General features: G+C 36.2%; 1 protein-coding gene across 1 annotated transcript in view; it reads left to right on the top strand.

Moving 5' to 3' along the window:
- Positions 1-24877, top strand: part of LOC115448805 (acetylcholinesterase) — a 51096-nt gene that overhangs the window by 21941 nt on the left and 4278 nt on the right. The window contains exons 2-4 of the mRNA XM_030176366.2: positions 10964-11050; positions 21495-23298; positions 23484-23659. Coding sequence (XP_030032226.2) covers positions 21527-23298; positions 23484-23659 — 1948 coding nt within the window. The 5' untranslated portion in view covers positions 10964-11050; positions 21495-21526. The remainder of the gene's footprint in view (positions 1-10963; positions 11051-21494; positions 23299-23483; positions 23660-24877) is intronic.

Genomic DNA, 24877 nt, shown 5'->3' with positions numbered 1-24877 from the left:
TACTTGAGAAATAAAATTTACTTGATGAAACAGGTTCTTAGGTTTTTGTTATATCTATAGGTTTTAAAGTTAACTTGCGTCCACAGTGAAATATAATCTACACAGTTTTACGTGGGGTAGGCAGAAGTCTCCGTCGTGTGAAACTGTATAATTAACCTTCGCACCACAGCGCTCTTTACCTTGGCATTTAGAAATGCTCTATTTGTAACTATTTCCTAAAACAAAATGTTTCCATGACATGACACGGTCATTAAAGTTATCTTTTTCATTGTAAAGTAAATAGTTTGCTCAAATATATAATGATTGTTTATTTATAATATAAACTCTGCAATATATTGTCCCGTTGGGTTTGAGTAGACCACATAAGATTAGACAGCATATTAAATTGCAAAAAAAGGAAGAAATATATTATTGGAACATTAGTGCTACAAAAATCTTTTACTATTGTTTAAACAATGCAATTATTTTACTAACAATGGGCCCCCCATTCAGCTACATGCTCCTGCCAGTTGTATTTTGTCTGTAGCCTGTACTTCCCACAATCCCTCTAATTGCAGTGTATCAGTTGTTGTCAGCTTTTCTATCGCGATGCTGTAATCTTCTACAATTAAACCCTTCTCATTTCCCAAACCTGCATCTATCAATCTTTAACCTAAATCAGTTTAAACACACGATATATCATGTGTTAAAACAACGCGGCAAGTCGACTGAAAGCTAAAAGGCCAGCACAAAGGCTTCAGGGTTCTGGCCAATTTCCGGCCGGCGAGTCAGTCCGGACGGTATCGTTTACAGCTTCGAGCGACTCTTTGTTGGCTGATTTAGATCGACGAGTATATGGAAAATTTATAAAGTTATTAGAATTTGAGTGTTATTTTTAATGCGATTAATATTATTTTTTAATACTTATTACTCATATTTTATTTTATCACAGTTCTTGTTTGGTTGCACGTACTCTGGAGATAAGTATTACTAATAAATATGTTTTTTAATTTTTCGTTATATTAGGTATACTCGCGACTGTGCCCGCGGCTGTTTCCGGGATAAAAATCTTGCTATATAATATTTTTCCGGGATAAAAAAAAACTATTCCCAGGGTTTCAAACTATCTCTATATCAAAGAAATCCGTAACGTTGTTTATAAATTTATCGTGTTCAAAGAGACGCGGCCGGAGACTTTGTTTTATAATAATGTAAGCAGTATACTATATATGGTAACTTGTATGTATCTCTGTTTATAAATACATCTATTAGATAGTGGTCACCTTCACCAGCTCAAACTAAACCGATAGCAATGTCTACATACATACATATGAAACATGAAACAAAGTTTATAGTGAAAATGGGTTCAGTTTGAACACGTTTCCTACGATAAAAAGAACTCGATCGCCCCAGCCCTTCCATAGCTTATCTGTTTTTATTGGAGTGCGGCCGGTGATGTAATGGCTTGACCAACTTAGCCTGTTACTTGCCTCGCCCATGTTGTGTTTAATTGAGAATATCTGTATAAAGAAGTGATATATGCAATGTACATCGATATATATGTACTATGTACTAGATCTGGCGTTCCGTACACTCATTGTGTTCGACTGAACTGTACTGCAATCCGTAGACCTGACTTTAGTATGATTTCAATATTGACAGCGTGTGGTAATGTACGGAGTGTCGCTCATAATATAAGAACTAGTGTTGCCCAAATGCAAGAACAAGACGAGACTTAGCCAGTCTTGGTCTTGGTCTTGCGCCAATACACCTGATCTTGGTCTTGGTCTTGGTCTTGCGCTCCCAGTCTTGGTCTTGGTCTTGGTCTTGCAGCAAGAGTCTTGCAAGTCTTGCAATTACCTATTAGTCTATTACTATTTATTAAAGTTTACTTTAAATCTTAGAAAAACGTATTAGAATTGGAACATTGTGAGCTTGAATTAACATAGCCATAGTAAAGATCAAGCAGATTAATAAATAACTGAAGATTTGATAAGAAATTCGAAAAATCAACTGACCTATATGTCGTTTTCCATGGAAGTAACTGTTTCTTAATAAACATTTATGATTTATAAGCTTACATTTGCTAAAACATGTAAAAAAACAAATTAATTACAATAACTTGACTGTATTTTAAAGAACAATACTTATCTGTCTAGAAAGAGATTGAACCTTCAACTTATAAGAAATTTAATAAAAGAGTTTTACGATTTATCATTGTATCCCAAAGTAAAAATGAAAAATTATTATTAATATTTCCCAATTGGGACCCGAGTGGGGCCAAAGTGGGAAATCCCCACGTAAAAATGAAAAATTATTGTTAACATTTCCTAATTGGGGCTTGAGTGGGATTTAAGTGGGAAATCCCAACGTTGAAATAGTAAATTATTGCTAATAGTTCCGCTTGAATAAATCTAACTAAGATAAACGAAAAACAGAAACAAATATTAAACATTTAACCGCAATATTAGTAATATCATCTAGTTGATTCGATGTACATCAAATAAAGCGACGAATGTAATATTCCCGCTTGGACCAGTGGTAACGTGAACGACTGATGATCAAGAGGACCCGAGTTCGAGCCCAACTGACGACAAGGATGCATTCAACCAATAGTTCACTTTCTAATCGAAATATAAAGTTATAGTACCATCAGAGTCCGTAATTCAAAATTATTTTTGATTTCTTGAAATTTTAGATTTTTTATAAATTTAGATTGGGATCTGATGGGGATTTCCCAATGGGGGCCCAAGAGGGCTTTGCGTGACATCCCAAAGTGGGCCCCAAGAGGGAAGCCCAAGAGGGGCCCCATTGGTCGCACTTTTAAATTTCTAGTCGGGCTATCCTTACCATTTTATCCCAATCATAATACTACTTGCGTGATCAGTATAATGTATTCATTTTCATTCTAAGCACTCTGAAACTTATTTATTCTTTGGAACACCTGTAGGTACTCTTAAAATTCGAAATTATTTTTCATGAGTATACCTACGCCCTATGGCGGCAATCAAATAGTGTCAAATGTTATGATTTCGGCGTGGCGGCAACGATTGTTTTAGATTTCAAAAGAAGCCGCCGGCGCGTGTATCATAACCATGTACTTCCGAAAAGCGGCAAATTTCTTTGAGAAGTAAGTACAAAACCTTTGATGCCGCATTATCGAAGTGCCGATGGTTAAAACATAGCTATGCATGCACTCAGTTTGATTTTAATAGATATTTTTTATTCGCTATGTTTATGGTAATAGACGTAATGCGCATAGGTCCAGATTTTCATATTCTTTGATACAGTTTTTTGCGTCTCATAGAATTCCTAAGCGTACCTACCTATACACCCAACTGTTACACCTAACTACTCAGTGAAATAGCGCTAAGTCCTAGCTGCAAGACGCAAGAGTCTTGCAGGCTATGTCTTGTTCTTGCTCAAGTCTTGCACGGTCAGTCTTGGTCTTGGTCTTGCTAAAAATACGCGGTCTTGTTCTTGGTCTTGGTCTTGCAAAAACGCAAGAACAAGACCAAGACTGCAAGACCAAGACTGAATTTGGGCAACACTAATAAGAACTCTATAGATTATGCGTCAATGGCAATGTAAAAAAATATACAGTAAATCCCTTCTTCTTTAACGGAGCAGGAATTTGACTGAGGGAAATAAAAGAAAATAAATCATTGTTTTTTGTGAATTTAGTAATTTTTTGTTCAGGTTTTTTAAAATAGATTCTATTCAAGAATTATTTACAAGGTCTCCCTGATGTAAAATAATGAAACAAAAAGGTATTATTAAATAACACGTGTTTTTTTATGATTACTTGTATTATTGTGCATGTTTAGATTATGTTAATTAACCATTACTGAAGTTAAATGTAAATAATCTTTGAAAGCAGAAGTCTTAAGTTTTCCAAAATCGTTCTTCGATCTCATTATCGAACCAAAACAATAAACAATTTAAACTCCAATAACAAATCAAAACTACTCGACTGGATTGCAATTTGTTAGCGCAGCGTTCGGTTCATTTTTATTTCCTCATTTATTTTTCCATCGAAGAAAACTCCGTGATTGTCAATTTCCCGACTGGAAGGCACTCTACTGAGCTATTCAGTTTCCAGTAACCTCAATGGGTCTCCACTTAACGAGTGCAGTGGTGTAATTTCCGTGGAGAATGGAAATACAATTCCATTTTTAAATTCGTTTTGCTTCTTGGATTGGATATTCAAATAATATTTGGTATGAGTTTGGACTAACGGTTTTCTAGAAGTGTTGATGGATCCTTCGATCGATAGTTAAGGAGAATCAAAATTTTCCTATCACAATATGGAATGATATGCCAGTTTATAATATAAAATAAACATATTTCGATATTTGGTAATTCGCAAATTGTTTTTCAAAGCGAGAAACTCACTATCGCAGTTGTTGATTTCTGGACTTAGACATGGAATCTAGAACAGCGTATCACACATCCGTTACCATTGGCCTAATGGTGTGCTTCAAAAATCATTGTTTGTATTAAAATATTTGATCCAGCATTTTGTTTTTTTTATCTATAGAATCCGCTATACTACATAATATAATAGAATTTTGTATAGGTTTTTAACACGACACGGTCCACGTCGTGCCACAACAGTATGCACGAGCCACTAGATATTAAAGATAACATTTGCTTTGAGAGCGTTCGTTTTGTATGAAAGAGAAACGTATCAGAATGGAATCTAAATTTTGTTCTTAGTTTCTACGTAAAATTCAATATTTTTAACGAATTTACGTTGAAAGTGGATGTTATTTTAGTCTTATAACTATTTGCTTGCGGCTACCGTTTTGTACTGTGTTTTATTGGTATAAAAAATATCTTGTCATTACTGTTCAGGACTACATATATAATATTGTGTTGGAATACATACATCCGATGTCATACTAAAGACAAAGTTTCTTCGATTACCATCTAAAAGCTGAATATAACACGAATTTTCTTAAAATTTTGCATATATATAGTTTAAAGTCTGAACAAAGATACGGTATAGTTTTGCACCGCGGAAAAATATAACACCAAAGGGAAACCGATAAAGTTCATCACACGGGCGGAGTTGTAACAACTCTATATAATTTTCCACCGAAGGCATCACAAAGTTGCCCGCGCGTTCTGGAAAACTGATGCATAAACTTTACTGTGTTGGATTTCTCGTTCACTCCCAACTACCGGCAACTTTGTAGGCGCTGTAAACAAATTTGTTTCGGCACCGAGTGCTTTAATTACTTACCATTAAATGGATGTTTCTTTTCAAACTGTTTTATTTAGTTTTACAATGTTGTTTAAGTATATTTTTATTTGTTTTACGTTCTGTTAAGTTTTAAGATATTACTATCTGTTTTACAACTTCTGAATGATGGCTACCCGTTTTAATGTATATTCTATAAAATACAACAGTTATATTCAAGATTAGAATGTGAGTTATATTTGGTCAGGTTATAGATAGCTATGCTTCTAAATAAATGGTAATAAAATGAGTACTATCTTCATTAGCTGTTAAATACAACTGTCAAAGAAAATTTACTTAAAACTTGTGAAACAGGTCTTAAAAGTTAACCGTATTATTCTGTTCATGGGCGTCACTCATGTGAGTATATGGAGATAAATCACTTCTTTTAAAAAAGTATAAAATAATTTTAGATATCTATATGGTTGTACGGCGTCGAAAACGGTTAATATTTTCCATTTTTACTTTTATAAAGTCATTTTAGAGAAGTACACAACCAAAACTAAGGCAAATTAGATTCAGCGTTTCATTCTATACATGAACAAATGGCTAAAAGCGATGTACATTATCTCGTCCAATCCTATTCGAAAACATAGGACGAACACTAAGACCAATTCTTAACACCCAAAACACAAACTTCATTGAATAATTGCGTCGGTAGAATAGCATGAAAATCGTTCTCATTGTGAATACAAGTCATTAATTATCGCCGTCTACTGTAGCTAGATTGATGGTTTAACAGTTACAACTAAATTTACGTTGATAAATAGCTCGCGAACAATGAAGTATCAAACGCGACGCGTCGTGAAAATTCCTGTGACATGTTTAGGTGACAAAAGCGTAAGCATAGGTGACAGGGGCCGCCTTGGTGGCCTAGTTGTTTTTAATACGACTGCACTGCTGTGGGTTCTCATGTTTGATCTTCAGGCGAAGTGATATTGGGTACACGTTTAGGTGACAATAGCGTAAGCATAAGTGACAGGACTGCCTCGGTGGCCTACTTGTATTATAATACGACTGCAGTGCTATTGTTTTCTACTTAAAATATATTTTGGAGCAATTAAATTTTTTATCAAGATCAGTTCATCCATATTCAATAGAGACTTGAAAGACAGTCGATATGATCATAGGTGCTTCGCGATGGCTCAGGATTATTGGTACAAAGGTCCTGATCTTGACTCTAATGAATACAGATAGCAACCATGCAGCGACTTAATCTTCACCCACATTGTCATTAGTTTATAATACAAAAACGATTGTTCATAGATGTAGAATGCTTGCTTCAACCCTGAGTAGGAATAAGAGTCCATGACCCGAAGCTCGACGTGCAGGGTTACACTGTAATTTTACAGAAGCAATCAATGACAACTGCGTTAAAGTCTTGAGAAGTGAACCGGTGGGAAATTAACTTAGCGCTCCAAACTGTATGCGATTTTTTATTGATCTTAAGCTGAAATGGAAAGATCTTTTGAAAGTGAAAGAGTGGGTATTGCTATTCAATTTCTCTAAGCATGGCTGTGTTCTGGTTTGACATTCAGAGAATGTATGTACTGGGAATTATGAGACATACTTTCTTAAAACGAGTAAGTGGTGCTTCGAAATTTAAAGTTTTAAGTGGTTGGTATTTGTTATGGTCAGGTTTACGTTAAAGACCGGCACATTCAGTTTAGAATAAATAGTTGGAATGGTCAGTCCCCGTAGGCAGAACAAATGAGGCTTACGAGACGGATTCGGTTTCTTGCAATTAGGGACTTTGTAATTCAATGATAGTTTTTATAGCCACAAAGGTAAATAGAGGATTTTTTCACTCATTTACTTATATGTCTATAAAAGCTGTCCTTCGATTAGAATGCCTGTAACTGCAAAAAGACGGATTCGCCATCGTATAGGATGCTTTGATTACATATCGTCGAGGTATTAAAGACAAACCCTTTCATAGTCTTAATTTAAATGGTCGGCGATTATTTCTCTTCGTGTCTTTGTAGACCATGAATTCATCATTTTCGCTAAACGCAGTACCAATGGTGTCTATTATGCTGTTAAGATCACTTAGAAATGATTTGTGCTGACGACTCGCTTCCTTAACGCCTATAGTTTAGTGAGTGTTGGAATTTAATGATGTGAATATGTTCTGATTTACATCCACTTTGGTACCAGCATATATATGTAATAGATAACATGAGGGAAGTGTTAGGGTGACGAGGTAAGGAATCTCTAATAAGAGTTTCTTTTTAGCTAATTATTTTTTAAATAGCGAAACGAACTTGAAATAATATACAAATTTCACCAAATTTAATGTCTATAAATTAGTTTTTTTGTATGGTACCCTGTACACAGAAGGTATTTCGTAGACAAAGATAAAGGTTGAAACTAATTGAACCGTAATACAGCGGTATGGAAATGACTACGTTTCAGAAGCACAAATTCAATTTGACCATCAAAATTGATATTGACGATATTGACCAATTAAAATACGAGTATTAATAAAAAATATCGATATTTATAAATAGCTGGACATAGAAACGTGAGTATTTATGGAGCACGAAAAAACGGTTTCGGCTTGCGAAACTAAATTACAGGGAATAAAGTTGTCCGAAAAAAAACGAAATTCGCTCACAAAACTACAAGTTCAGTTTAGTTTCACCGCGGAGGGTACTCGACATCGTTGCTTGGACAAATTGCACTCAAGTGGCCGACGTGTTTATACGGGGTTGCGTTTTGCACGGCCCCGCGACGTTTTTATTGGGCTTATGCTGCAGAGTTAAAGGCCAGCATATGAATTCTTAAATTCGATAGTTATTGATTAACATTTACGGTTGTAGAGTATTTTTTAAAAGGATGAGAATATTGTTGTGTTTTCATATATTATTCCATTTACATTTTGTTATTGTTTTTTATGTTAAGTTAGGTTTTTTGTTATTTAATGACTTATGAGTAGTGTTCAAACTTAGTTGCTTCGAAAAGTATAATTGTAAGTTATCCGAAAGGGAATAAGTAAAACTATTCGTTTAATGCGGCGATTTAAAAATGCCCACATAGAACTCCTATCATGAAGACTTTATTAGACTCTTTTCTAAAGCCAGCAGGCGCGTTTGCAATATCACATTGTGTGTTTTCATTCTAAGCCCCCATTTTACGTATTTCTTCGTCTAAATTTCAAATGCTGCGCTGACTCTCCGAGGGTTTAGGCGTTATATTTCCCTTTTTGATCCAATTCCGACATGCTCTTTTGTTTACTTTGTTTATTGAGAGGAACCTGCACTGTCACTTCGATGTGTGAAGGCATTTTGAAATCTTTCTTTTCTATAATCATTTCACGGGCATATTGCCTAGTATTCTTTTGGCAGCAAAATCACCTGGGCCCTTATTCCGTATGGTAGTGTAAACGCGTAACGCGGCCGTGTCATGTTATCTTCGAGAAATGTGCGTGGAATGGTATTCTGTAAGCCAAATTTCTATAGTCCTAAACATGATGCGTTGTGTTACGTGCTTGTTACATACTGTTTAAATAACGTGCGGGATAGAGAATAAGGCCCCTGAACTTGAAAAATAACTATTTGCAATCTACGTAATCTAAACCAATATAATCAACAAAAAATATTAGATATTTTTAAACACACAAAACTATTAAATATTATTACAAATATTTGAAAACAAAAGTTTGTAAACTCTAAACTAATTAGTCGATTTTGAAAATTCTTACCGCTCCGGGAAGGGCGCGCAAAACTTAGTACAAATATTCGCTGGTGGTAAGATATATTTTATGACCGCCCGGATAACGACCACCGTACACTAGGTGTACCGCCATAGTGGCATAGTGTGTTGCGTTCCGGGATGAGCCTCTGTATATCTGATTCCAACAGGCCGGCATAATTATGTCGACTATCGAGGGTAATCATGACTCGTCAGTCGACATTCTGGTGGACCCAACTCCACTTACTATCACATGCAGTGGGGTCGATTTGCCGGACCAGTATTAAAAAAGGTTTACATGTTTCCATGTGTGTTTTCAAGTTTTGTACTTAGCTGGGCTCTTATTCTGTATGATAGTGTAAACGCGTAACGCGGCCGTGTCATGTTATCTTCGAGAAATGTGCGTGGAATGGTATTCTGTAAGCCAAATTTCTATAGTCCTAAACATGATGCGCTGTGTTACGTGCTTGTTACACACTGTTTAAATAACGTGCGGGATAGAGAATAAGGCCCCTGGTATTTTGCCGTGTATATATTGTTGCTAGGATCACCGTTATTTTAATTCTAAATGTAAAACAATTAATGAATTATGTGCTACGTACATTTCCCTCAGTAGATACATATCTCCCGTTCAGTATAGAGAGCGGAGAGCTCTTAGGGAGCCCTCGTCGAAACCCACCGACTGACACTGGTACGGTTATAGTAAATAGTTATTCTATCGTCTCCGCAATTAGAATTGCAAAGTGTTAAATATAGGCCATGTTTGCATTTCTCTTCTGTTTTATAAAATTGTTGGTTACGGAATGCTTTGTCGTCTTAAGGCGACGCGTAGACGCTATTTGATTGTACCTAAGATTACTGAAGTGACTGTTATTTATACTGAAGTATTTTTCAGTAATAATTCCTTGGAATAAGACCGCCATTTGTATTTCCTATTTGATCATATTCTCTCTTGTATATATACATTTCTATAAGAGTTGATGTACAGAAAAAAGTTTTAATAAATAAATCAATCATTCGAAGAAGTCTATGAGACGCCAAAATGTTTTATAATTAAATAGTAGCTTAAATATTCCCTTAATATTTAACTAAAATAAAACGTAAGACATCTACTTCTGAACAAAGTAATTAGTTAATAATATGAATCCCGATTGGATTGAAAATGCAGAATTCAAATCAGAATAAAATAATTTCCTCAGGGATTCATAAGAGACTGGCTGCGGGCAAGATCGAGATCATTTGCGCTTACTTGGAGATGCTTACGTTCAGTAGTGGACGAAGATAGCTTAAGTTTGATCTAGCTTCATTTTTAAAATGGTCAATCTTATTTTTATATTTTTTATTGTTTTAAATGACGAGACGAGCTTGCCGTTCGTCTGATGGTAAGCGATACGACCGCCCATAAAGTAGTAACATCATCCAAAACTTTGAATTACCAAGTATTGTTTGGTATTCCACTGCACATGCCATCCTGAGACATGAGATGTTAAGTCTTATTATATCTTACCTTTCACTACTGTTATAAATGCGACAGTATATAAATATATTTGTATCTTTATATACTTGTTAGAAGTAAATGCGGAAACAATTGAACGGATTTGGATGACATTTTCAACTCGGGAAGACCATATTGTGGTCAAATCTAGCCTATGTGTTATGGCTATTTTTATCCCAGTAATTTGCTCCCACGAAGAATAATGGAATTTTTTAATCCGACGTTTTAAATGGATGACGCGGGGCATCGTATTGTGTTTTAGGGACTGTTCTAGAGAGAAAGGCTGTTAACTTGGGTGAAGGCATAAGCAATATCTAATATAAAACAAGCGGATAGTGGTATCTTCCCAACACCATTCATAGACTTGCTTCGAATCTATACTAGCCTATTGAAATGGCAGAATTCAGAGGAATAGTAAGCTAATATGTAAACAGCAGATCAGATAGGTTGTAAGTCGTTTATGGCTCGTAGAAACATTATTCTCGAATTTTCCATGCATAATAATATAATTGCCAATTTGTCTCATGTAGTAAGAGTATGATTTGTTGCAGGTGGTGTTCGTAGGATGTGAAGAGGAGCTCACGCAGACAGCACATGTGCCGCGAGCACGGGCGATGGCGTCCCGAAGATAGTGTCAGGTACATTCTCATCTCATCTCATCAGTCTACAACTGTCCACTGCTGAATATAGGCCTCCCCTAAAACGCGCCACGTTGCTCGGTCCTCCGCTCTCCTCATCCAGCGTAAGGTTACATTCCTGTAATTATATTTTTTAGATTCCTTCAAAAAGGATTCACTTAAAATTTATGTACTCACTTAAAATTATCTACACATATTATAAAACAAAGTTCCCTTTTCTGTCTGTCTGTCTGTATGTTATCGATTTTCTCAAAATGTACTAAACGGATTTTTATGAAATTTGGTATGGAGATAATTTAAGACCCTAGGAAGGTTATAAGCTTCTATCCCGGGAAAATATATAACGGGACTTTTATCCCAGAACACTCCATCACACGAGCGAAGCCGCGAACAAAACCTAGTTTTGCTATATACGCGGAAATACATTTAGAGGATATCTCTATAAAATATTTAACAAAATATGCTGTCCACATCGCAGTCATGTAACAGTAAATTAGCCTCTCCCGCACCCGTTATTAATTCCTGACGCAAGGTAAACGTGCTCAAAATTACTTAACCGCTGTATAATCAAAGCACCTGAAAATAAATTAGAAAAGGCCGGGCAAAAAGTAAACTCGTTAGGTTTATCATATCGTTTGCCGGCCGCCGCGGCGTCCCGACTCCAGTAAGAAGGTAGTTTGTATGGGCCGGCACGGAGCGCGTCGTGCTCTGCCTTTATTGCACAGTGCAGGCCGACTAGTCGATGTCGCGAAGTATATTATAAAAAAAAATGTCTCTTTATTTTTTTTTTATTTAAACTGTATACAGTATATGTATAGATATATAGGTGGACTTAAGTCTGAGGCATTTAGGTACTCTTTTTGTGCTTTTTAAAAAAGCTTTCTATTTGTCGTTTATCACTCCAAACCGAGATTGTGAAATATATTTTAAAGTATGTTGCAGATGTTCTGTATTATTGTCTGGGAGGTGAAAGTCCAGTCAAATCATATTTAAACCCCACATAATTCGACCGTTGGGTTTGATTCTGAACGTAACATGTCATAGATATATTGTTTGATAAAAAAAAAACAATTAAAGCAGTTATTATATAGGATTGGTAAATTTGAAAGAATTACTTAAACCTCATTCTCTCATACTTCATACTAGGCTAGTAAAGTTACATTAACGTCAACGTTAAGGAAAACAAATCGATTCCCAACGAGGTCATGAAAAAATATAATAATTTATTCATCGAGTTTGAAAACAAACAAACTTTTACCGACATCCTCCCTTCACTAGTTTGTGAAATAACAGCTTTCTTCCGCTTACATTATTCTCATATTAAAAATATATGCGAACCGTCTCTGCATGAGAAATGAGATGCCACGGAATTGTGGCCACTTACACTGACAAAAAATTTGGTGTAATTTTCTTGACGAGGGAGGAACGAGGTCAACTGAAATGAAAGTCATTTCGAGACTACTTAAGATTTTGGCTAAAGAAATGTGTATGCTGAGAGGTCTAATGCAATGAAAGTGGCAGACGTATTCACATTTAGGTATTTAAATTGCATCTTATTTTTTATAATTAAAGCAGAACAGCAAGTAAGTAGCTATTTTGAAGGCAATTCAAATAGTGTTTACATTTAGAGACTTATTGATTGATGTCGACTTTACTTAATCTTTTAACTTCTGTGAAATACGTTTAATCAGGTGATAACGGTTCCGAAGTGCATAAATAATTAGGTAGGAAATATGATTTTCTTATCAAATGGAGATACAAAATCTAGTTAAAGTATATCGAAGAATATAAATTAATGTTTTAATGATGTTCAGTTTAATTTAAATTATAAAACTAATCTCGATAATTCTATAATTGCTATTTATAATTATTTCGACCTTCCCAAATCTGAAAAGAAAAACCTCATAAACCCGAACACATTCGTAAAAACACGACGGAACGGAAATGAGAAAAAGGATGGGAAGTCATTAGTGCCGTGGCCAGTCGCACCGACCGGTTACCTGAGGTTAACTTAGTTTGAACGCGGCTTAACGTCTAAGCCGGATTAGCTCCGTTTGGCAACTAGACTTACTACTCTTCGAAACGGCGACATTTTATTGTGAACCAAAGCGCATGACTATGATAATGGGCTTACGTGTTTAGCAAAACAACAGACCTCACAATTGAGTTATTTAAGCTAGGCAGGACTTATGTATTGTGAACAAATCGCGGTGTCCAATTTGTTACTGCTTTTAAATACCTTTGACGTAACTAAGAATACGTAGTATATCATAATGAATACTGATGCGTCTTTATTATGAATGTTATTCGTTCAGATATTTTTTAATCTTACTTCTTATTTTAATAATATTATAGAAGCAAAAGTTTCTGAAATATTTGAATGTAATGTAATTTTTAATAGATAATGCTATGAATCGCAAAAGTGTGTTAAGGACTTTTGCAATAGGAACCGATTTACACGAGGGCGAAGCCGTGAAAAAATGCAGTTATTTATTAAATAACGAGATATTCTACTGCAGTCAATGTTTTTCAATAATCCACTTTCCTAAATTATTCATCTTTGATCAGCTAATTTATAGCAATCCAGGATTACTTTTTGTTTTTTGTCCATATTACACTCAGTATATGCAAATACATGTTCTAGAATTAAAAGTAAATAGTTGCTATTAACGTTTCGTTTAACCCCTTTTATTTAAACTCTTGAATATTCAATATAGGGGGAATAATGTAGAGAATTTAATAGTTAATATATGCCTCCTACCCATAATGATCCAATACTTACATGAATTAATGAAGTCATCAATTGGCTTTCCTCACCCACTGGTAATTTCCTTGCTAGAAAATTTCCTCTAAGTTCCGAGCCGTTGGGTTCCTGCAATGCGACCGGTTAAAGAAGACACTTTCTCATGTCGAAGGGTGACTATGAGATTGAATTTTTGATTCGATAACGTTATTTTCAGTTAGGTTAACTTTTTTAGGTGTTCTAGTATTTTTATATAGTGTATGAAATATGTTTAAGACCGTGAGATTGACTTTATAATTTGATAAAGTTTTTGTTCGTTAAGTCTGGTTTTGGTTGGTCTAGTTTTGAGTTAAATCACTTTAGGTGTTTGGTTTAAATGTTTTCTGTTTCAAAATTAGATAAATAAAATTACTTTAATCACGTTTGAGTTGTTTTTTTTATTGTTCAAGACACCTATATTATTAAAAATTATAAAACTGTTCTAATATAAAAATAAAATACGGGTTGCTCTCAGCTTCGCCCGCTTAAATGACCGACATAAAAGTCCATTAGTGTAATTTTGATAGAAGGTAGCCTTGTTAATCAGGGTTTCATCTAATCTATTCACGTCTATGTTAGTTTTAAAAAAACAACTTTTTCATCGATTTATTAGTAAGATATCAATGAAATATAGATAGATAAAAATAACATCGATGTCATAACACCTTGTAAAAAAATCTGTACGTAGCATGAGCTGTTATAAGGCCATAATACAAAAACAAAAAATAGTTTGTGATAACTTATCAAATCGATAAAACAAGGAGGAACAACATGCAGCTGTTATACTTTTCACGGAACCATACAACTTACGACTACATACTTTAGGGACTGATTTTATCATTCAGTAGGTCATCGTGATTGTGTATGAATAAATCATTAATCGTCGTATTTGTTCTAATTGTTGTTGTTTTAAGGGTTGTTCAAAGGAAGTTTTATTGCTAGGAATATTTTGACTATTTACTGCCTCGGTGGCGTAGTTGTACTGAATGCGCGGTACGGCAGCGCTCTAAGGTCTTGTGTTCGAATCCCAGATCGGACAAAGTAGTATTTGGGTTTTTCTGCTCAGTATCAGCTCTGTAATTTGCCCTAGTTGCACCTCTGCATACCCTTTTGGGTATACATACGGGGCATAGCTGTATATAGACATTATCACAAACTTTCACTTTCTTAATATCAAGAACATTGCATATACTACTTTTAAATTATTGAGTAAATAAAAAAATATTATTCCAAATCATAGTCACCGTATCCGCGGAGCTCTACTTACACTGGTTCTCACAGTTTCTCGCCGCGGTAATAGGCTCCCGCGGGATATAAAATCGCCCATAAATTCCGTTTTGAGACTTCTCTCCGTTGAAAACAGCTATTGAAGACGCTGCCGCTGTAATTTGAGCGTAGGCGTGCATTTATATACGGTTTTTGTAGGGAAAGTTAATGATAAAGGTGATTTATTCAAAAAGATGTTAATTGAAGTATTTTATTTGGATATGTATGAAAGAATTTTAATATGTAACTATGTGGGTAGTATTTTGAAACAATGTTGGTCTGTCAACTATAGTTTATTAAATTTGGCTTTATAATAAACATAAGAGAATTCTCTGTGGTAATAGGGTCACCTATCACGTTATAGGAATAAAAAAAATTCATCAAATTGAGAACCGCTTAATTTTTTGAAGTCGGCCAAAAATTCCTACGACAAAAAACTAATCACAATACCACAACGCGACAACTTTTAAAATAGAAAAACAGAATTCCATAAAAAACTTCAACAAGATTTATTCCCAAACCTCAAGTAACCAATTAACGAAACCGCAAGTTAATTTAAAAACTGTCGGGGCGGCGATATCGCGGTGGCGTGCTAAGGCCGCTGCAGATACCAATAGATTTGCAATTCAAGTGGTGCGACTGACTGATAACTGCCTCTGTGACCTTCACCCAGTTCAGATTTCGAGTCACCTTGTTTGGGTTTCTTTATGTTAATTATTTTGGGTAGTTTTTAAGGAGGCAGGTGACTAAGCTGAGTCACAATTTTAGCATACATAGGTGAAAGAATCATGAAAGCCGGCAATGAATAGACGAACTGGAATAAAACAAATGGAAACACACTGCGCCTTTACTCTGAAGGGGTAGCAGAGGTGCAACCAGAGCATCCAAAGTGAAGTTTTTGACAAGTGTGCTTCGTCCCGTCCCTTTACCGATAAGTTCAGCCCCTATCACATAGGGGCTGAACTTATCGGTAAAGGGAAAGTTTCCTCTACAGTTCTACTTCTAAGAAATTCGATTCCATCCCGCTTTCCTTTCGTCATTTATGTAAAATCTAATTATCGTTAGAATGATTTCCAGGTCCCATTTATGCATATTAGTAGTACCTTTATGTTGAGTCAGGTTCTCTTTTGGAAAACGCCACCCTTCGCCACTGCATCGTAGCATAAAACTTAATAATGGTGGTAGGTTTCTCATATGTGAGAGTCCGCCAAGGTAGGTACCACCGCAATGTCTATTTCTACCGCCAAGCAGCAGTGTGTAGTCATTGTTGTGTTCCGGTTTGGAGGAAATTGTAGCTAGCGTAACTACTGGACATAATAAGACTTAACATCTCACGTCTCAGATTTTCGAGCGCAGTGGAATACCAAACAATACTTTGTGATTCAAGGTGTTGGATGATGTTTCTACTGTTTATGGGCGGTTGTATCGCTTACCATCAGGCGAACGGCAAGCTCGTCTCGTCTTTCAAAGCAATAAAAAAAAATGTAAGTACATGAAGTACATCTTGTGCCAAATAATAAATTGTTGATTATAAATTCAATTTTTCGTCGCTTGTTACAGCTATCCAATCACGTTGGGCGGTCAGAACGATTCATAAAATTCATATAATTATTCAGATTCGTGTCCGCGCCTCGTATTTAAATGAAATTGATTAATGTTCCATTATTAAAATCACATTTCAATATGTATTTCGAATAATTTGTGGCGCTTCGTTTATTGAATGTTGTGTAACATTTGGGCGATTATTTGGATTACCGACCTACCGAGAGATACTATTGGGAGTGAAATTGTACTTTTGACTGTAAGACACTGCCTTGAGTGGAATGCTACCCACTTTTGAGAGTTGTTTATTGAAATAACTGATTTAGTTAGTTTCCTAAATATATATAGATGCTGAAATAAAAACTAAAAACTATTTAAACGGATTTTATCGCGATTTTTTATATTATTATTTTCTCCCGACGTTTCGAAGACTTTGCAGCCTTCATGGTCACGGGGGGGACTGAGGTGTTGTTCATCCGTAAAGTCAAAGTTACAATATCTACCTACATTTTTCAAATATACAACTTTCAGACTTTCAACTTTCAAATAGTCAACAGATAAAAAATTTAAAAAGTTGTATATTTGAAAAATGTAGGTAGATATTGTAACTTTGACTTTACGGATGAACAACACCTCAGTCCCCCCCGTGACCATGAAGGCTGCAAAGTCTTCGAAACGTCGGGAGAAAATAATATTATAAAAAATCGCGATAAAATCCGTTTAAATAGTTTTTAGTTTTTATTTCAATGTCTAACATTCGCGTAAACATAAGAAATCATTATATATAGATGCTATTTAGGTTTTTTTTGCTTTCTTTTTCTTTTTACGTTGTATTAGGAAATAGATTTAAATATAGAATCACATACAGGAATCCGATATAATGATCCTTCGGTTAATTAATCAGCTATTGTTGTGAATGAATTTCGAAGGAATTTCGTTTCTGATATACAAAGTTTTATGCATATTTTATACCATCGTACACAAAATAACCTAGTCGTGTGTCATTCCGGGGTCAGAGGTAGATGAGTTGACGTAATTTGGGCGAATATCAACTAACAGACCTTCTTTGTAGCTCCACATTATTTTCAAATTGTAATGTATTTACCATGACGTGTAGTTATTTTCTTGTCCGAAATAAAACAATCAAGCAACTTTTGCTGGTGGTAGATATATTTTATATCCGCCCAGATAGCGACCACCGTCATGTTTAAAAGTGGAGCAGGGTTCAATAGAATGTCGAATAACGAGAAATGATTATCCCTCGACAGTCGACACAATTATGCCTGCCAGTTGGAATCGGATACACAAGCTGATCCCGGAATGCGACACATTTACGTGGGCCACTATGGCGGGTTATAACTCCTTGTGTACGGTGGTCAATACCCCGGCGGATATAAAATATATCTTAACACCAGTATAGTATATTTTAATAATGTAAGACGCACCAAAATACCCCTTAAGCCACATTTATTTCGCTTCAATATACCAGTACGAACGTATTCGAATGCAAAAGCGAATCCACTATTTCGCTGAGTGCTCGAAGTTTCGCAATAAAGCTGAAATCGCCGGAGACTGGCGACGGCTTTGTCTGCGCGTGAATGGGGCGGAAGCCATCTGATGAACGATGACTTATTGTCCCTGTGTACACTCATAATTTGAAAACATTGTTCAAAATCAATATTGCGTTTCGTCCTGATGTTTTATGAAATGGAATTCTCAATTATGTGGGAATATTCAAAAATTTATGTTATAAGGCCAGTTTCTACTACAGAGGTAGCCAGGGTCCATATAGCACTACTTCTATTAGGTTTGCAGATTTTTCAAATAGGTCATACATGACGAGTTTGTAAAAGAATGCGCTTCTTTTAAACGTCTCATCTTTAACTAGTGGTCTGTCCGATACAGATCGATCGAGGTGGTATTACAATAAAACGTATACTGAAAACGCTGTGGGTGGCAAAATCAATAAAATCTTGTCTCAAAAATAAGCAGGCAACAGACGCGCAGTTTTCTATCGTGTCTCTGTATGTAATAATGCAACCCTTTCACTGCTGATATAAATATAGTTAACAGAACCTTGTATATAGTGTTACGCTTGGCATCGGCAACTGAAATAGTCATTACAAATTTAGCATTCCATTCATGAAAGTGGATTAAACAGGAATTTAAATGCATATAGAATAGTGGTAACCCAATGGCGCTCGCATGAATCGTTTCATTTTTAAATTGATGTTTTAGCTATTGCGGATTGTATCTACATCATGTTGAGATTGTATATACACATAAATTAATAGCTTAATGGGAATACGTATATGAATCATCATTTTGGGATGGTGCTTACTGCTTACACGGTCGAAGTTCATCGATTCAAGCATCCAATTAATAGTATAACGAGATCACTATCCCTTGCTGTCAAATAATTGCTGCATATGTGATTGTAGGTAATTAATTTTACAATTGCTCATTATATATACGTACGCTATTATCTTGTCATGAAATAAAATCAAGTAGTAACCAAACACATAACCATGTGATTGTTTTAGCTTTGAATTTTTAATATTTGGATAATAATGATACCTGCCCTGTATTATTTACTGACCTTCTGCTCGGCACGGATCTCCTCTAATACTAACACTAATCTTGTGTAGTGGAGGTTGGTAGACGTCACATACCTTTATAATTATTTTGAAGAATTCTCAAGTATGTAAGTTTTTTACAATATCTATCACCGTTAAAGCTAACGATAATAAAGAAACAATATACTTCAAAAGACAGTGTGCTTTGGTTTTGAATTTGGGGCCCTTCGTCTCGCTAGTCAGTTCCATTTCTGCCCCAAGCCTATCGTGTTTGTTTTTAAATATTTATTTAAAAACAATAATTTGATAGCAGTATTTAACCACTTTTGTAAGACAAACACTTCTTTAGCTTGATTATCGTGGCTGATAATATACTGTTACATAACTTTCTCTATATCAATAAGAATATCTACACGAACACTATGAACATGTCTGTATTTATACACGAAACGGTGCAATGATGTTTACTTCACCAATATATAGGAATCCTAGTTTTCATTCCCACCAAACATTTATAATGGAGTAAAATATCGAATGCAAATATCACTTTTAATTGTTAAAATCTTTTCAATTTGTCTGACGTTATTTGATAGCTTAAACCTATATATATTTGAACCGGTTCGGTTGTTTGTGTTGACGGTACCATCGCAAACACTCTCAGTTATTGCTCGCCGTTGGTTATTTGTTGATACACAAAAACTACAAAGATTTAATTCCAGATAGCCGAAGTGCTTTCTGTTTGTTTTGTACCAATTTTGGGAGCGTGGAGGAATTATTGGTTTTGTACCCACTTGTCTTGGATAGGTAGAGGTACCTATAAATAAATATTAAAATAAAATACTTTAATTATCAGGTGAGCGATCATAGTTGCACGTATGATAAGTCAAGAAACATTAGATTAATTTTATAATTAAGTTATTTATATAACTAAAGACGTTTATATTTGGAGTAAAATTAATGAAGACCAAATAAAGAAGCCAACTTGCACTAGTAGGACAGGCTATGACTTTTGGCTCAGAAATCTGCCGATCACAAATCACTCTTGATCAAAGCCAGAGCCCTTATTTCTTCAGGCTACAACTGCCTCACCGCATCTTGCGCCATGAATGCTGCATTTATACAGTAAACAAAAACACACCCAGAAGACATAACAGAATTTATTTAATATTACTTAACTTTATCCGTTCATTTCAAGTCTCCTGGGATGCACGGAGAATAGCGCTGCATTTTTCAGAGAAATCCGCGGAGTCCCCGGGGGGTCGGTCTGACAACTTAATGGATTCTGTGGCAGACAAAATATTTCATTCCAGCAGCGGTTCTGTTAAGCTCGTTAAATATACTGTCGTTGAAACAACAATGAGATGAGTTGTTTTATTGTAAATTATAATTTATTACCTGCATAAACGGTAGCGGGGATAGTCTAATTGTTGTGGAACGGAGTGCCGAAACGAATGTCCGCAGGTTAAAAACCCAAGGGCACACACCCCTGACTTTTCTAAATTTATGTGTGTATTCTTTGTGAATTATCGCTTGCTTTAACGGTGAAAGAAGACATTGTGGGGAAACCTGCATACCTGAGAAGTTCTCTATAGGAACTTTGAGGGTGTGTAAAGTCTACCAAACCGCACTAGGCCAGCGTAGTGGACTAGGGCCTAATCTCTCTGAGTAGTAGAGGAGGCCCGTACCCAACAGTTGGACAGTATAGGTATAATACAGGGCTGATGATGATAGACGGTAAAAAATATAAATTGATTAGTTAAGTTTATTAGAGATCGAATTTACATTATTTGATTTGGATTTTTTATTGAAATTTGTATTTGATGTGTGCTGGTGGTATAATTGTGGTGGTTAAAGTTTGATTGGTATTGTTTGAATGTAGAACTGTCAGATATTAACCTCAAAAGGTAGAAAGATTGTTGTAAAATAGTGTTGTTCTTAAATTAGCAATATTTTAATGTTTTCGACACTTTTTTCCCTTATATTTGAGTATGTTTCTGCATATGGGTCGATGCTTTGTCTATTTCCACTCATTAAAGCAATGAGCACGCTCTGTTGTATTTGACTTAGCATGTCGTTTACGGCAGTGACTAATGCAGTGTAGTGCTATTCAACGCTTTATAATTTGAAGTTCTGGTTTTGTATCTGATGACATGTCCGTTTCGAGATTTTGTCTCGAAATCAAATATGTTTTCTTGTTGACACTTTATTCAAATTATTCGCTTTGAACAATGCTTTTTAGAAGTACCAATGAATGAAAGGACTGTTGTTGTATTTGTAGGTGGTGAGTGAGGCAGGAGGTGTAGCAGCGGTATGCGCGTGGTGTTGGCGGCGCTGACGGCGCTGGCGGCGCGTGCGCTGGCCGGCCCGCACGAGCACCGAGCCAGGCACCACGCGCCCGAACACCCCCTCCACTTCCCCGCGGTACCTGCGCCAGCACAGCCCTACCGTGGTCACGGCGAGGCCGTCCGCTACAACCCCGAGCTCGACACCATCCTCCCGCGGATTCAGGATCACGAGACATCGTCTAAGCGCGCCAGTGACGCGGAAACCTCATCCAAGAGAGCCAAGTATGACGAGAGGTTCTACTCAAACCATGAGCGGGCCGAAGAACTCATGGCTGATGAACCCGTTTTGGAGCAGGAGGAAGAAGATCCCCTGGTCGTTCGCACCAGAAAAGGACGGGTAAGGGGAATAACACTGACTGCTGCCACTGGAAAGAAAGTCGACGCGTGGTTCGGCATACCGTATGCCCAGAAACCCGTCGGTGACCTAAGGTTCAGGCACCCTAGGCCTGCTGAAAGTTGGGGCGAGGAAATACTGAATACGACAACACTGCCACATTCATGCGTCCAAATAATAGATACGGTGTTCGGTGATTTCCCCGGCGCCATGATGTGGAATCCCAACACGGACATGCAGGAAGACTGCCTTTATATTAATATAGTCACTCCGCGTCCGCGGCCGAAGAACGCAGCCGTAATGCTTTGGGTCTTCGGCGGCGGCTTTTATTCGGGGACAGCTACTTTAGATGTTTATGATCCTAAAATTCTTGTGTCTGAAGAAAAAATTGTCTACGTGTCAATGCAATATCGAGTTGCATCACTCGGATTTTTATTCTTTGACACCCCCGATGTTCCTGGAAATGCTGGTTTATTCGATCAGTTGATGGCATTGCAATGGGTGAAAGATAATATTGGATACTTTGGAGGTAACCCTCATAACATAACATTGTTTGGAGAATCGGCTGGTGCCGTTTCTGTATCGCTTCATTTGTTATCTCCATTATCAAGAAATCTGTTTTCTCAGGCGATAATGCAATCTGGGGCTGCAACCGCACCTTGGGCTATAATATCTAGAGAGGAAAGTATCTTGCGTGGGATAAGATTAGCCGAGGCTGTTCACTGCCCTCATTCTAGAACGGACATGGGTCCTATGATAGAATGTCTGAGGAAGAAGAGTGCTGACGAACTAGTTAATAATGAGTGGGGAACTTTAGGTATATGTGAGTTTCCTTTCGTACCAATCATCGACGGTTCTTTCTTAGACGAAATGCCTATAAGATCCTTAGCACATCAGAATTTTAAGAAGACAAATATATTAATGGGATCGAATACAGAAGAAGGCTACTACTTTATACTATACTATTTGACAGAACTCTTTCCGAAAGAAGAGAATGTAGGAATAACGAGAGAACAATATCTTCAGGCTGTCAGGGAACTAAATCCTTATGTCAATGACGTGGCTAGGCAGGCAATAGTCTTTGAATATACAGACTGGTTAAATCCCGAGGATCCTGTCAAGAATCGAAATGCGTTAGATAAAATGGTAGGGGATTATCACTTTACTTGTGGAGTAAACGAATTTGCTCATAGATATGCTGAGACCGGAAACAATGTATACACGTATTACTACAAGCACCGAAGTAAGAATAATCCGTGGCCGTCTTGGACAGGAGTGATGCACGCTGACGAAATCAACTATGTGTTTGGAGAACCTTTGAATCCAGGGAAGAATTACTCTCCCGAGGAAATTGAGTTCAGCAGGCGCTTGATGAGATATTGGGCTAATTTCGCGAGATCAGGGTGAGTTTATGTTATGTGTTTAGGGAACATTTTTCAAATTTCAGATTTATATGCAAAATATTATACAGTAACAAATCATTTGTTTTCAGTGATCAATTATCTATCTATATATACAGAATAAGATTATATACAACAATAAAAAAAAATGTAATAAGATATTAAAATACAATTATCTTGGATTTCAGGAACCCCTCACAGAATCCTAAAGGAGAGATGACGAAAATCCACTGGCCGGTACACACGGCGTTTGGAAGAGAGTACTTGTCATTAGCAGTGAACTCCAGTGCAGTGGGTCACGGACTACGGGTGAAGCAATGCGCATTCTGGCAGAAGTATCTTCCTCAGTTGATGGCTGCTACCAGTAAGATATTTTTTTATTAATTAGACAACGCTGGTCATAAGTACATCATCATCACCATTTGCTGGTGGTAGAATATTATATCCGCCCGGATAGCGACCAAAATGTTAAAACCTGCCATAGCGGCCCATTGAAATGTGTCGCGATCCGGGATCAGTCAGTATATATCCGGTTCCATCAGGCCGGCATAATTGTATCGACTGCCGAGGGGTCAGTCTCTTGTCAGTCCACATTCTATTGAACCCCACTCCGCTTACCATCAGGTCCAGTGGGGACACTTTGCCGTGCATGAATGAAAAAAGCACATTGTACCACTACTGCAGATGTAATGCAGATGAGAGATTAGGCCAGTTGTTGATCGTTGGATTTGCTACGTTTCCTGATGCAGCAAATAAATACACTAAGCCAAATTCTTGTGGATTATAGAATTGCTGTATGATTATGCCTGGATCGGCCCCTTTAAGCATATGAAAGTTTAGAAAATTAAACTTCCAAGTTCCAATCCGATATTTTTTTCTCCTAGCATATATTTTAAATACTCTTCCACCAGCTCAGGTACTCATGCAATCTGTTAAAATACTTGGCTTATCAAGGACTTGAAATCAAACCCAATATTAGAAGTTTTGAAACAATCACAATTAAATGTTTAATATGATAAAACTAATCCCAAAATTAAACTTATTTGTCATACCATAAATTACTTACTTAAATTACATACTTTGTTTATTAAATTATATCAAAACTTTTATCAGATTCAATTTGATTAATAGATTTTTTACACCTGCATGTATTTTGATACATACATGTGTCTATAGTAAAAATTACATTAGAACTCCTATTCCTTACGTTATCGACATTTAAATACATACCATCAAAAGGAAATTACGATAATTTTATGTACTAAAATGATTATATTTTTTTCTGTCTGTATTAAGTCTACTTATATTAAGTTACGCTAACATAAGTGAGTTAACTGATGGTAAGTGATTACACTTTGTATTTAAGCAAGTCCTTCGGGATTCGTAGATGCGTTGTCGATCATTAAGTTTTTTACGTTATTTACTTTGGAAATTTTATTTACCAATCCATTCAGTCCAATTGACATTTAATATCATTTTTCTATAAGACAGCAATATCTAAGTAGAGCTTGTCCAGTCAAGCTGATACACTAGTGATACAGTTTGAAATGTTCTTGTTAGAGTTAAACTTCTTATTTATATT

This window comes from Manduca sexta, chromosome 28 (genome assembly GCF_014839805.1).
Source record: "Manduca sexta isolate Smith_Timp_Sample1 chromosome 28, JHU_Msex_v1.0, whole genome shotgun sequence".
NCBI classification, from domain to species: Eukaryota; Metazoa; Arthropoda; class Insecta; order Lepidoptera; family Sphingidae; genus Manduca; species Manduca sexta.
This window is presented reverse-complemented; position numbering and strand designations above follow the sequence as displayed.